Source organism: Oncorhynchus nerka, linkage group LG17 (genome assembly GCF_034236695.1).
Source record: "Oncorhynchus nerka isolate Pitt River linkage group LG17, Oner_Uvic_2.0, whole genome shotgun sequence".
In the NCBI taxonomy this organism is placed as follows: Eukaryota; Metazoa; Chordata; class Actinopteri; order Salmoniformes; family Salmonidae; genus Oncorhynchus; species Oncorhynchus nerka.
This window is the reverse complement of record NC_088412.1, coordinates 32,119,442-32,135,453: the sequence shown is the minus strand read 5'-3', so window position 1 is coordinate 32,135,453 and position 16,012 is coordinate 32,119,442. Positions and strand designations below refer to the sequence as shown.

The following is a 16,012-nucleotide window of genomic DNA, read 5'->3' as shown; positions in this document are numbered from 1 at the left end:
AAACCACAAACCCTACCCATGTGGCACTCCAGGTAGACTCAAGCAAACACTCAAAGTACAAGTACTTGGACCCGAGTCGGGCCTGAACCCAGGTCCCCTTCTGTCTACATACTCCTTAGTCTCAAATCCCAGTTTCAACACATTCAGTTCCTGTTGTCAACACCAGAGGGCAGTAGCACCCTGCTACAAACAGAGAGACCAGCCACGCTGCTGGGTCGAGTGTATTGTTGTATGCATAGATAGAGCGTTAGTGATGGAGGAAATCTATACAGTTACATATAGGGGTGTTCTCATTGATGATATATCGTATCGTATTGTTTTAGCAATATCGCAATATAACTTTTGCTCTAGTCGGTTGTACCTGCACCAAAACTCCAGTATTTTTCCTTCATAGCTTGTTCTCCATCTTCTTTTTAAAAAGGGAGTCAATTTGTTTTCAGCACTTTTATTGCCATGATTGATAAAAACGGGTTTTCTCATGGCTCTCCCTTGTCCCTCTGCAGCAGACATGTGGCGAACAATACGTTTGGAATCGCATTCGAATCACAGTATTGAATCGCAATACATATAGAATTGTGATAATCGAGAGAATCACAATACATATCGTATCGGCACCTAAGTATATATCATGAGGTCCCTGGCAATTCCCAGCCCTATAGTGTGTGTGTGTGTGTGTGTCTGTGTGTGTCTGTGTGTGTGTATGTGTGTGTGTGTGTCTGTGTGTGTGTGTCTGTGTGTGTGTGTGTGTGTGTGTCTGTGTGTGTGTGTCTGTGTGTGTGTGTGTGTGTGTGTGTGTGTGTCTGTCTGTGTGTGTGTGTGTGTCTGTGTGTGTGTGTGTGTGTGTGTGTGTGTGTGTGTGTGTGTGTGTGTGACTGGGAGACTCGTTATTATGACTCAAGTCTGTCTCCCTTCTACAGCAGTGTGTGTGTGTGTGTGTGTGTGTACGGGAGTGCATGTGAAAGTGTGTACGTGCGTGCATGCGTGGTGTGTAGGAGACTTGAAGGGGAGAACATATCCCAGCAGGTCTGATGGCTGTCTGCAGAGTAGTGATTGGGTTTAGGATTCTTCATGGGTTTTAATTCATGCAAATGAATAGCAGCCTGTCATTAGTGGCGGCAGCCCAGTATTAGTGATGAAAACACTGTCATTACATAGTTCCCTGTGTGTGGGCCTGACTGACACCCTTATCCTTACACACAATGTTCTATATAAGCAGATTCATTGTGTCAGAGATCATGTAAAGCCACTGCCAGTGGTGGAAAGTCTCTCAATGCAAAACATTCTGTTAACCTGAAAGGCAGTCTAGGATATATACATTTTTACATCCCATTATATACCATATATTATAAACTGGGTGGTTCAAGCCTTGAATGCTGATTGGCTGACAGCCAATTGATTGATTTGTACTGCTTTAATTCCTTTGATAACCGGTTTGATAATAGCAATAAGGCACCGCGATGCGTCGTGTGTAAGAACGGCCCTTAGCCATGGTATATTGGCCATATACCACACCTCCTCGGGCCTTATTGCTTCATTATACTAGGGCTGTGACGATACCAGTATCGCAATATTTCTTTCATGGCAAAGATGTAGCTATGCATGACAAACAGAACACAACATCATGACAGCATGGCCATGCACATTAAGGAAGTCATCAGATTGTTTTAAAGACACACACTGCAGTAATACTCACACACCTCTGGTGGCTATAGGGAGAGCAAACACAGATACACAACAACACACACACACACACACACACAGGTGCAGAACCACACAACACAACCACAGGCAGTCAGACACATCATGCCATCATCAGAGCAAGCAGCAGGCAGGATGAGAGAGAAGGGAGAGATACAAAGGGAAGACAGGAGAGAGAGACAGAGAGTAGAGCGGATGAATAGAGGATCAGAAAAGGTGTGCTTGGAACAGGCAGGCTGACAGCAAGCAGAGCAAGGAGGCAGGAGAAGGAGGAGGAGAGGAAGGAGGCAGGAGAAGGAGGAGGAGAGGAAGGAGGCAGGAGAAGGAGGAGAGGAAGGAGGCAGGAGAAGGAGGAGGAGAGGAAGGAGGCAGGAGAAGGAGGAGGAGAGGCAGGAGGCAGGAGAAGGAGGAGGAGAGGAAGGAGGCAGGAGAAGGAGGGGGAGAAGAAGGAGGATAGATACCTACCCAGCACCCAGCCAGCATCTATCTAGCTGTTGGCAGGTGGACTGGTCTGGGCTGGACTAGAACCTGCTGTCTCACTAGGACATGGAGACCCAGACCCACACGCCTGGAGAAAGGGATGGAGGGGAGGAGAGGAGAAAGAAGAGCAGGGAAGTAAGGGAAGAAAGAAAAAGAGAAAAAGTTGTAGGTGAAATCAGGATAATAAAATAGGAGAATACAGGCAGCAAAGGGACAGAGTATCAGTGTACAGAGAGAATGGACACACCCACACACACACACACTGAGCTGTTCTAAAAGTCCCCTCTATTGATTCGTCAAACATTTCTGCTCTTTACACGAACTCCCTCACCACAGAGTGGGAGGCTGCTTCTCACTATCTCCCTCTCTCTCTCTCTCCCCTCTCTCTCCCCCTCTCTCTCTCTCTCTCTCTCTCTCTCTTTCTTTCTCTCTCTCTCTCCCTCTCTCTCTCTCTCTCTCTCTCTCTCTCTTTCTCTCTCTTTCTTTCTCTCTCTCTCTCCCTCTCTCTCTCTCTCTCTCTCTCTCTCTCTCTCTCTCTCTCTCTCTCTCTCTCTCTCTCTCTCTCTCTCTCATATAGATTTGGTGAATAATAAATATTAATTGCCCTAGAAAAGACCCTAGGGTTTTTCTCTCTCCTGTAGTTCATCAGTTGAATAATAACATGGTGCTACAGATCAGATGATGTATGGAGCTACCTGCTAACATTAATAACATCTTAATGATCTATCTGACACTTCAAGCAGCTAATTTAATGCTTTACTGGCCACACACACACACACGCGCGCGCACACACACACACACACACACACACACACACACACACACACACACACACACACACACACACACACACACACACACACACACACACACACACACACACACACACACACACACACACACACACACATACACACACACACACACACAGGCCAGCTATGAGAGTAGCCAATCAGAGAGAATAATTACCTGGCCCACTGTGCTGATGCAAAGCCTATTCATCAACAGATCTAAATACACACACACACTCCGGGCACACACACACACACACACACACACACACACAGTCACTCACCGCATCCTCCTCTCCACTGCGACTCGGGGAGCCCTCCACCTCGCCGAACGAGTCATCTGTGGGGGGGTCGGTGGCGTCTGTGGGAGGGTCACTGATGTGGTCAATGTGGTCACTAACGTGTGACAGCGACGATTTAGATGGAGAACTCTGTCTGGGGGCCGGGGTCGGAGCTGGGGGAGGAGAGGGGGACAATGACTGTCTCTCTTTAGTTTTATTGATGATGATGATGATGATGATGATGATGATGATGATGATGATGATGATAGCTAAAAGATGAATTGCAACAACACATACAATAAAAACAAATGACAACTGATCAACTGAGATACAGAAAGACTGGGAGGCAAACATGGAGGTGGAATGGTCTGAGGGCTGGAGGGAAGTTCCAAACAGAACCAGCCAGGTGTAGGTACATACGTGAGTTAGTGGAGGGCGTGGTAGAGGTGACAGGAGTGAGGTTGAGCTGAGAGATGTCAAAGTCGTCACAGTCGTCTGTATCGGTGACGGTCCCCACGCGGCTGAAATAGGAACTGAAGGCCTCTGAGGTCCCTGCTAGACTTTGGTGCTGGTCCCCCATCTTAGCAGGCATGGCAGGGGGCTTCGCTAGCTGGAAGTCCTTAAACATCTCCTACAGAGAGAGTAGAAGATGTTAAAGACACACTATGTAAGACGTTGGCCAATAAAAATCTGTTGTATAGAGCTTGTGTGTCGTGGCCAGGCCATTACTCTAAATGTGACTTGACTCTCCATTGATTTGTTTGGTCGAAATAAAATCACTGGAATAAAATGATCCTACCTTGCTCATCTTCTGCCGCTGCCTCTCTGCATGCTGTGGACTGGAGGCTGACGAGGGGGCGGGGTTCGAGGCAGCGCCGGCAGATGATAGGCCGTCGCAGGGTTGATTGACTGGGAGGAACATGGCAGGCAGAGACCCTGGCTGGGTTGGGAGGTAGGCTGTAGCAGGGAACCCTAGACACAGGAAAATACACTTTACTGTGTGTGTGTGTGTGTGTGCGTGTGTGTGCGCGTGCGCATGCATCCCTGTGTGTGTGCGTGCATGTATGTATGTGTATGCGTGTGTGCGTGCATACGTACATGTATGTGTCTGTGTGCATATACCTGCTCCAGTCATGGCGGCCCACTGCTGCTGTGTAGCAGGGAAGAGGTTGGCCTGGCCCCAGATGAGTGGCTGGCCTCCAGGCAGGACCTGGGCCACAGGGAGGGACTGACCCAGGGGGGACGGGACCCCGAACAGAGGACCTGCCTGGGCTGCAAACGCCTGCTGGGACCACACATGACCTGGAGGTACCGCTCCCATCGTCACATAACCTAGACACAGAGAGGAGAGGAGAGGAGAGAGTTGTACTCATGCACAAACACACACGCACAAACACATATAAACACACACACACACAGAGTACCCCATGTACCACCTCAGCAGTGACCGAATTTAGCCTGTGGTTGATGTTGTGTCTTAATGGTTCTGCTGAACTATGATCATTACATCCACGATGAGCATCAGTCATATCATGTACAGATCTATTCAGACCGTCACACAGACTCATGAAAATGTACAGATTCATAGTTGTTCCAGCTCTGCTGAGAGGAGAGAGGAAGAGAGGGGAGAGGAAGGGAGAGGAGAGAAGAAACGAGGAAAAGAGAGGAGAGAGGAAGGGAGAGGAGAGAAGAAGAGAGGAGAAGAGAGGGGAGAGGAAAGGAGAGGTGAGAAGAAGAGAGGAGAAGAGAGGGGAGAGTAAGGGAGAGGAGAGAAGAAGAGAGGAGAAGAGATGAGAGAGGAAGGGAGAGGAGAGAAGAAGAGAGGAGAAGAGAGGGGAGAGGAAGGGAGAGGAGAGAATAAGAGAGGAGAAGAGAAGGGAGAGGAAGGGAGAGGAGAGAAGAAGAGAGGAGAAGAGAGGGAAGAGGAAGGGAGAGGAGAGAAGGAGAGAGGAGAAGAGAGAGGAGAGGAAGGGAGAGGAGAGCAGAAGAAAGAGAAGAGAAGAGAGGGGAGAGGACAGAAGAAGAGAGGGGAGAGGAAGGGAGAGGACAGAAGAAGAGAGGAGGAGAGAGGGGAGAGGAAGGGAGAGGACAGAAGAAGAGAGGGGAGAGGAAGGGAGAGGAGAGAAGAAGAGGGGAGAAGAGAGGGGAGCGTTCTTACCTGAGGGTACGGAGGCAGGGTTGAAGGGGGTGAAGAGTTCGGTTGTGGGCTGCAGGCCCAGAGAGGGGTCCAGGGTGTTGGCTGGAGAGGCAGGGGTCTTAGGGAAGAGAGGAGAATGGTGAACAGGTGAAAACTACTTTCCACCCTCCGGGGAGCTAAACAGACACACACGCAAAACAGTGGTCTAACTACGCCCTGATCAGATGTCGGGAGTGAGCGAGAGGGGGGGGGGGGTGTACTCACCGAGGGGGAGTAGATGTCCGGGAGTGTGGAGATGTCTCCAAACAGCTCTAATTGGTTGATATTCTGCCAATCAGAAAGAGAGTTCACACCTGTCAGACGTCAAGCTACAATAGAAAAGTCAGTGTTGCATGTCCCAACACACGTGCAACACGCGTCACAAAAATACAGAACACACAACATGCCAGACGCGACCTGGTACCTACCTCTGGCGGCCACAGTGACGTCATCAAACTGCACCACAGGGTGATGATATCATGAATGAATGGAGTGATATGATTGGTGGAGGCAACATACAGTACCTACCTGATCCAAGTTACCCTAATCCACAGTATCTCTTGTCCCTTAACTTCAATCTCTCTATACATGTCTCTCTACATTTCATATCTCTATATATGTCTCTCTACATTTCATATCTCTATATATGTCTCTCTACGTTCCATATATCTCTATTACATGTCTCTCTCCATTCCATATCTCTCTATACATGTCTCTCTACATTTCATATCTCTATACATGTCTCTCTACATTTCATATCTCTATACATGTCTCTCTACATTTCATATCTCTATATATATGTCTCTTTCCATTTCATATCTCTCTATATATGTCTCTCTACATTTCATATCTCTATATATATGTATCTTTCCATTTCATATCTCTCTATATATGTCTCTCTACATTTCATATCTCTCTATACATGTATCTTTCCATTTCATATCTCTCTATATATGTCTCTCTACATTTCATATCTCTATACATGTCTCTTTCCATTCCATCTCTATACATGTCTCTTTCCATTCCATATCTCTATACATGTCTCTCTACATTTCATATATCTCTATATATGTCTCTCTACATTTCATATCTCTATATATGTCTCTCTACATTCCATATATCTCTATACATGTCTCCCTCCATTCCATATCTCTCTATACAAGTCTCTCTACATTTCATATCTCTATACATGTCTCTCTACATTTCATATCTCTATACATGTCTCTCTACATTTCATATCTCTATATATATGTCTCTTTCCATTTCATATCTCTCTATACATGTCTCTTTCCATTTCATATCTCTCTATATATGTCTCTCTACATTTCATATCTCTATACATGTCTCTTTCCATTCCATATCTCTATACATGTCTCTTTCCATTCCATATCTCTATACATGTCTCTTTCCATTCCATATCTCTATACATGTCTCTCTACATTTCATATCTCTCTATACATGTCTCTCTACATTTCATATATCTCTATATATTTTTTATTTTTATTTATTTCACCTTTATTTAACCAGGTAAGCAAGTTGAGAACAAGTTCTCATTTACAATTGCGACCTGGCCAAGATAAAGCAAAGCAGTTCGACACATACAACGACACAGAGTTACACATGGAGTAAAACAAACATACAGTCAATAATACAGTAAAAAATAAAAATAAAAAAAAAACAAGTCTATATACAATGTGAGCAAATTAGGTGAGAAGGGAGGTAAAGGCAAAAAAGGCCATGGTGGCAAAGTAAATACAATATAGCAAGTAAAACACTGGAATGGTAGTTTTGCAATGGAAGAATGTGCAAAGTAGAAATAAAAATAATGGGGTGCAAAGGAGCAAAATAAATAAATAAATTAAATACAGTTGGGAAAGAGGTAGTTGTTTGGGCTAAATTATAGGTGGGCTATGTACAGGTGCAGTAATCTGTAAGATGCTCTGACAGTTGGTGCTTAAAGCTAGTGAGGGAGATAAGTGTTTCCAATTTAAGAGATTTTTGTAGTTCGTTCCAGTCATTGGCAGCAGAGAACTGGAAGGAGAGGCGGCCAAAGAAAGAATTGGTTTTGGGGGTGACTAGAGAGATATACCTGCTGGAGCGTGTGCTACAGGTGGGAGATGCTATGGTGACCAGCGAGCTGAGATAAGGGGGACTTTACCTAGCAGGGTCTTGTAGATGACATGGAGCCAGTGGGTTTGGCGACGAGTATGAAGCGAGGGCCAGCCAACGAGAGCGTACAGGTCGCAATGGTGGGTAGTATATGGGGCTTTGGTGACAAAACGGATAGCACTGTGATAGACTGCATCCAATTTGTTGAGTAGGGTATTGGAGGCTATTTTGTAAATGACATCGCCAAAGTCGAGGATTGGTAGGATGGTCAATTTTACAAGGGTATGTTTGGCAGCATGAGTGAAGGATGCTTGTTGTTGCGAAATAGGAAGCCAATTCTAGATTTAACTTTGGATTGGAGATGTTTGATATGGGTCTGGAAGGAGAGTTTACAGTCTAACCAGACACCTAAGTATTTGTAGTTGTCCACGTATTCTAAGTCAGAGCCGTCCAGAGTAGTGATGTTGGACAGGCGGGTAGGTGCAGGTAGCGATCGGTTGAAGAGCATGCATTTAGTTTTACTTGTATTTAAGAGCAATTGGAGGCCACGGAAGGAGAGTTGTATGGCATTGAAGCTTGCCTGGAGGGTTGTTAACACAGTGTCCAAAGAAGGGCCGGAAGTATACAGAATGGTGTCGTCTGCGTAGAGGTGGATCAGAGACTCACCAGCAGCAAGAGCGACCTCATTGATGTATACAGAGAAGAGAGTCGGTCCAAGAATTGAACCCTGTGGCACCCCCATAGAGACTGCCAGAGGTCCGGACAGCAGACCCTCCGATTTGACACACTGAACTCTATCAGAGAAGTAGTTGGTGAACCAGGCGAGGCAATCATTTGAGAAACCAAGGCTGTCGAGTCTGCCGATGAGGATGTGGTGGTTGACAGAGTCGAAAGCCTTGGCCAGATCAATGAATACGGCTGCACAGTAATGTTTCTTATCGATGGCGGTTAAGATATCGTTTAGGACCTTGAGCGTGGCTGAGGTGCACCCATGACCAGCTCTGAAACCAGATTGCATAGCAGAGAAGGTATGGTGAGATTCGAAATGGTCGGTAATCTGTTTGTTGACTTGGCTTTCGAAGACCTTAGAAAGGCATGGTAGGATAGATATAGGTCTGTAGCAGTTTGGGTCAAGAGTGTCCCCCCCTTTGAAGAGGGGGATGACCGCAGCTGCTTTCCAATCTTTGGGAATCTCAGATGACACGAAAGAGAGGTTGAACAGGCTAGTAATAGGGGTGGCAACAATTTCGGCAGATAATTTTAGAAAGAAAGGGTCCAGATTGTCTAGCCCGGCTGATTTGTAGGGGTCCAGATTTTTCAGCTCTTTCAGAACTTCAGCTGAATGGATTTGGGAGAAGGAGAAATGGGGAAGGCTTGGGCGAGTTGCTGTTGGGGGTGCAGTGCTGTTGACCGGGGTAGGAGTTGCCAGGTGGAAAGCATGGCCAGCCGTAGAAAAATGCTTATTGAAATTCTCAAATTCTCATATGTCTCTCTACATTTCATATCTCTCTATATATGTCTCTCTACATTTCATATCTCTCTATATATGTTTCTCTACAGTTCATATCTCTATATATGTCTCTCTACATTTCATATCTCTCTATACATGTCTCTTTCCATTCCATATCTCTCTATACATGTCTCTCTACATTTCATATCTCTATACATGTCTCTCTACATTTCATATCTCTATATATATGTCTCTTTCCATTTCATATCTCTCTATATATGTCTCTCTACATTTCATTTCTCTATATATATATATGTCTCTTTCCATTTCATATCTCTCTATATATGTCTCTCTACATTTCATATCTCTCTATATATGTTTCTCTACATTTCATATCTCTATACATGTCTCTTTCCATTCCATATCTCTATACATGTCTCTTTCCATTCCATATCTCTATACATGTCTCTCTACATTTCATATCTCTCTATACATGTCTCTCTACATTTCATATCTCTCTATACATGTCTCTCTACATTTCATATATCTCTATACATGTCTCTCTCCATTCCATATCTCTCTATACATGTCTCTCTACATTTCATATCTCTATACATGTCTCTTTCCATTCCATATCTCTATACATGTCTCTCTACATTTCATATCTCTCTATACATGTCTCTCTACATTTCATATATCTCTATATATGTCTCTCTACATTTCATATCTCTCTATATATGTCTCTCTACATTTCATATCTCTCTATATATGTTTCTCTACAGTTCATATCTCTATATATGTCTCTCTACATTTCATATCTCTATATATATGTCTCTCTACATTTCATATCTCTCTATACATGTCTCTTTCCATTCCATATCTCTCTATACATGTCTCTCTACATTTCATATCTCTATACATGTCTCTCTACATTTCATATCTCTATATATATATGTCTCTTTCCATTTCATATCTCTCTATATATGTCTCTCTACATTTCATATCTCTATATATATGTCTCTTTCCATTTCATATCTCTCTATATATGTCTCTCTACATTTCATATCTCTCTATATATGTTTCTCTACATTTCATATCTCTATACATGTCTCTTTCCATTCCATATCTCTATACATGTCTCTTTCCATTCCATATCTCTATACATGTCTCTCTACATTTCATATCTCTCTATACATGTCTCTCTACATTTCATATCTCTATATATGTCTCTCTACATTCAATATATCTCTATACATGTCTCTCTCCATTCCATATCTCTCTATACATGTCTCTCTACATTTCATATCTCTATACATGTCTCTCTACATTTCATATCTCTATACATGTCTCTCTACATTTCATATCTCTATATATATGTCTCTTTCCATTTCATATCTCTCTATATATGTCTCTCTACATTTCATATCTCTATATATATGTCTCTCTACATTTCATATCTCTCTATATATGTTTCTCTACATTTCATATCTCTCTATATATGTCTCTCTACATTTCATATCTCTCTATATATGTTTCTCTACATTTCATATCTCTCTATATATGTCTCTCTACATTTCATATCTCTATGTATATGTCTCTTTCCATTTCATATCTCTCTATATATGTTTCTCTACATTTCATATCTCTATACATGTCTCTTTCCATTCCATATCTCTATACATGTCTCTTTCCATTTCATATCTCTATACATGTCTCTTTCAATTTCATCTCTATTCATGTCTCTTTCTATTCCATATCTCTATACATGTCTCTCTACATTTCATATCTCTATACATGTCTCTCTACATTTCATATCTCTATACATGTCTCTTTCCATTCGATATCTCTATACATGTCTCTCTACATTTCATATCTCTCTATACATGTCTCTCTACATTTCATATATCTCTATATATGTCTCTCTACATTTCATATCTCTCTATATATGTCTCTCTACATTTCATATCTCTCTATATATGTTTCTCTACAGTTCATATCTCTATATATGTCTCTCTACATTTCATATCTCTATATATATGTCTCTCTACATTTCATATCTCTCTATACATGTCTCTTTCCATTCCATATCTCTCTATACATGTCTCTCTACATTTCATATCTCTATACATGTCTCTCTACATTTCATATCTCTATATATATATGTCTCTTTCCATTTCATATCTCTCTATATATGTCTCTCTACATTTCATATCTCTATATATATGTCTCTTTCCATTTCATATCTCTCTATATATGTCTCTCTACATTTCATATCTCTCTATATATGTTTCTCTACATTTCATATCTCTATACATGTCTCTTTCCATTCCATATCTCTATACATGTCTCTTTCCATTCCATATCTCTATACATGTCTCTCTACATTTCATATCTCTCTATACATGTCTCTCTACATTTCATATCTCTATATATGTCTCTCTACATTCAATATATCTCTATACATGTCTCTCTCCATTCCATATCTCTCTATACATGTCTCTCTACATTTCATATCTCTATACATGTCTCTCTACATTTCATATCTCTATACATGTCTCTCTACATTTCATATCTCTATATATATGTCTCTTTCCATTTCATATCTCTCTATATATGTCTCTCTACATTTCATATCTCTATATATATGTCTCTCTACATTTCATATCTCTCTATATATGTTTCTCTACATTTCATATCTCTCTATATATGTCTCTCTACATTTCATATCTCTCTATATATGTTTCTCTACATTTCATATCTCTCTATATATGTCTCTCTACATTTCATATCTCTATGTATATGTCTCTTTCCATTTCATATCTCTCTATATATGTTTCTCTACATTTCATATCTCTATACATGTCTCTTTCCATTCCATATCTCTATACATGTCTCTTTCCATTTCATATCTCTATACATGTCTCTTTCAATTTCATCTCTATTCATGTCTCTTTCTATTCCATATCTCTATACATGTCTCTCTACATTTCATATCTCTATACATGTCTCTCTACATTTCATATCTCTATACATGTCTCTTTCCATTCCATATCTCTATACATGTCTCTCTACATTTCATATCTCTATATATATGTCTCTCTCCATTTCATATCTTTCTATATATGTCTCTCTCCATTCCATATCTCTCTATATATGTCTCTCTCCATTACATTTCTCTCTAACATCGCTCATCACATTCTTTCTAGCATTAATACGGTGTTTAGCCCTGTGGAGCCCAGAGAAAAAAGGAGACTATTTTTAGTTGTTAAAGATGTGAGGCTTTACATGGTCAGAGATTAGCATAAATCAGAGATACGGCCAATCAGAGCCGTATATATAGAGATAGATCTATCTCCAGCATTCTGCTGTTCAGGGCTCTGGGGATCATGTCTGCACAGACGCTTCTTAGAATATCTGCTTTCTGGCTCCACAAGTTAAACTGATAGGTCACACAGACCATGGCACTCTTATTATATTCTAAAGCTTATAGTGTGTGTGTTCTATCTATCAGATAATGGATCACAAAGAGCGTGTCGTTTCTAGCCGTACGGCTGAATGCTGTATTTCTGCTGTTAGTGAGAGAGGAGGAGATATGTACATACTGTTACTGATAGAAAGACAACACTCACAGTATGAGGGAGATACATTACCCTGTCTTTCTTTCAACCCTGAACTTACTGACATCTATGGCTGATAGTTTTAGTCTGAATACTGAGCTGTGTATATCCTGTGTGTTATTAATGAGCTGTGAGGACTAGTGAGCTGAGTATATCCTGTTCGTTATTAATGAGCTGTGAGGAGTACTGAGCTGAGTATATCCTGTGTGTTATTAATGACCTGTGAGGAGTACTGAGCTGAGTATATCCCCTGTGTTATTAATGGGCTGTGAGGAGTACTGAGCTGAGTATATCCTGTATGTTATTAATGGGCTGTGAGGAGTACTGAGCTGAGTATATCCTGTGTGTTATTAATGAGCTGTGAGGAGTACTGAGCTGAGTATACCCTGTGTGTTATTAATGATCTGTGAGGAGTACTGAGCTGAGTATATCCTGTGTGTTATTAATGAGCTGTGAGGAGTACTGAGCTGAGTATATCCTGTATGTTATTAATGGGCTGTGAGGAGTACTGAGCTGAGTATATCCTGTGTGTTATTAATGGGCTGTGAGGAGTACTGAGCTGAGTATATCCTGTATGTTATTAATGGGCTGTGAGGAGTACTGAGCTGAGTATATCCTGTGTGTTATTAATGAGCTGTGAGGAGTACTGAGCTGAGTATATCCTGTATGTTATTAATGAGCTGTGAGGAGTACTGAGCTGAGTATATCCTGTATGTTATTAATGGGCTGTGAGGAGTACTGAGCTGAGTATATCCTGTGTGTTATTAATGAGCTGTGAGGAGTACTGAGCTGAGTATATCCTGTATGTTATTAATGAGCTGTGAGGAGTACTGAGCTGAGTATATCCTGTATGTTATTAATGGGCTGTGAGGAGTACTGAGCTGAGTATATCCTGTGTGTTATTAATGAGCTGTGAGGAGTACTGAGCTGAGTATATCCTGTATGTTATTAATGAGCTGTAAGGAGTACTGAGCTGAGTATATCCTGTGTGTTATTAATGGGCTGTGAGGAGTACTGAGCTGAGTATATCCTGTGTTTTATTAATGAGCTGTGAGGAGTACTGAGCTGAGTATATCCTGTGTGTTATTAATGAGCTGTGAGGAGTAGAATAATAGCGAACTATGAAATAACACATATGGAATCATGTACTAACCAAAAGTGTTAAACAAATCAAAATATATTTTATATTTGAGATTTTTCAAAGTAGCCACCCTTTGCCTTGATGACAGCTTTGCACACTCTTGGCATTCTCCCAACCAGCTTCACCTGGAATGCATTTCAATTAACAGTTGTGCCTTGTTAAAAGTACATTTGTGGAATTTCTTTCTTTCTTAATGCATTTGAGCCAATCAGTTGTGCTGTGACAAGGTAGGGTGGTATACAGAACCTGCCCATCATTACGCACACCTGTCACCATCGTTACGCGCATCAACGCTTCATTGGACTCACCTGGATTCATCACTTTATTGATTGCCTCCTCTTTATCTGTCTATTCCTCAGTTGAATCCCCGTGTCAGCATTAATGTCGTTCTGTTCCCCTCGTCCAGACGCTGTCCATGTTTTGTTTCATTTCTGTTATTAATCAAATAAACTCCCTGTACTTGCTTCTCGTCTCCCAGCGTCTGTCCTCACACCGCCACAGGAAAGGAAGACCCAGTTACCTCTGCTGCAGAGGATAAGTTCACTAGAGTTACTAGCCTCAGAAATTGCAGCCCAAATAAATGCTTCACAGAGTTCAAGAAAAAGACACATCTCAACATCAACTGTTTAGAGGAGACTACGTGAATCAGGCCTTCATTGTCGAAATGCCGCAAAGAAACCACTACTAAAGGACACGAATAACAAGAAGAGACTTGCTTGAGCCAAGAAACACGAGCAATGGACATTAGACCGGTGGAAGTCTGTCCTTTGGTCTGATGAGTCCAAATTTGAGATTTTTGGTTCCAACCGCCGTGTCTTTGTGAGATGCAGAGTAGGTGAACGAATGATCTCCACATGTGTGGTTCCCAACATGAAGCATGGAGGAGGTGGTGTGAGGGTGCTTTGCTGGTGACACTGTCAGTGATTTATTTAGAATTCAAGGCACACTTAACCAGCATGGCTACCTCAGCATTCTGCAGTGATGCGCCATCCCATCTGGTTTGTGCTTAGTGGGACCATAATTTGTTTTTCAACAGGACAATGACCCAACACAACTCAAGACTTTGTAAGGGCTATTAGATCATCAAGAAGTAGAGTGATGAAGCGCTGCATCAGATGACTTGACATCCACAATCACCCAACCTCAACCCAATCCAGATGGTTTGGGATGAGTTGGACTGCAGAGTGAAGAAAAAGCAGCCAACAAGTGCTTAGCATATGTGGGAACTCCATCAAGATGGTTGGAAAAGCATTCCAGGTGAAGCTAGTTGAGAGAATGCCAAGAGTGTGCAAAGCTGTCATCAAGGCAAAGGGTGGCTACTTTGAAGAATCTCAAATGTAAAATATACTTTGATTTGTTTAACACTTTTTTGGTGAGGAGGTGTGTCCAAACTTTTGACTGGTTCTGTATGGGATTACTTTCAGTTAGTGTGGGTAGATTTATTTCCACTATCATTTGCCCTTATAACCCTGGTTGCACCCAGATAGTTGTACACAAAGACTATAGAGTTGAGAAGGCTAGTCCTTCATAATGCACCTTACCTGTGGAGTCCACACACTGTCCATATCCATGAGATCTATCAGAGACTGTTGTTGTGGCTGTTGTGGCTGTTGTTGTGGCTGTTGTTGTTGTTGTTGGTGACCATTTTGAGCATTCTGCACAGTCAAATGAGATGGAGGATGGTGGGATGAGATAGAAACACAGACACAGAAATGATGTATCACATAAACAGACATATGGAGACAGGGTGAGTTGAGGTGGAGGGATGGAGCATTACATGTAGGTACCTTTACTGTTCGCACGCACACACACACACACACACACACACACACACACACACACACACACACACACACACACACACACACACACACACACACACACACACACACACACACACACACACAGAGCTCATTACATCCGATTCCTGCTCTCTTTCCTCCATCTCGCTCTCTCTGCCCATCCCTTGCTCCTCATCACTGCGACAACCACCTATCAATTAGCGGTCTCCAAGGAAACAGTAATTAGCATGGGCATGTGTTTGCATACGATTAACGCAGCCCCCTTAATTAACGCCCACCTCCCTGATCCCCTGCTGTCTCGCTGAACACACACACACACACACACACACACACACACACACACACACACACACACACACACACACACACACCACACTAGACCAAATACACACACACACACACACACACCACACTAGACCAAATACACAAACAAACAATGCATGCATGGACACACACACACTAACTTG

The 16,012-nt window shown here is 42.2% G+C and overlaps 1 protein-coding gene across 1 annotated transcript in view; it reads right to left on the bottom strand.

The window, feature by feature from the left end:
• The window catches only part of LOC115145129 (disabled homolog 1-like), a 75,369-nt gene that overhangs the window by 1,885 nt on the left and 57,472 nt on the right, over window positions 1-16,012 (bottom strand). Inside the window, exons 10-17 of the mRNA XM_065003120.1 lie at window positions 15,285-15,398; window positions 5,652-5,714; window positions 5,409-5,505; window positions 4,373-4,582; window positions 4,050-4,222; window positions 3,671-3,881; window positions 3,254-3,423; window positions 2,164-2,266 (exon numbers count right to left, since the gene is read on the bottom strand). Of these exons, the coding sequence (XP_064859192.1) occupies window positions 2,186-2,266; window positions 3,254-3,423; window positions 3,671-3,881; window positions 4,050-4,222; window positions 4,373-4,582; window positions 5,409-5,505; window positions 5,652-5,714; window positions 15,285-15,398 (1,119 nt within the window). The 3' untranslated portion in view covers window positions 2,164-2,185. The remainder of the gene's footprint in view (window positions 1-2,163; window positions 2,267-3,253; window positions 3,424-3,670; window positions 3,882-4,049; window positions 4,223-4,372; window positions 4,583-5,408; window positions 5,506-5,651; window positions 5,715-15,284; window positions 15,399-16,012) is intronic.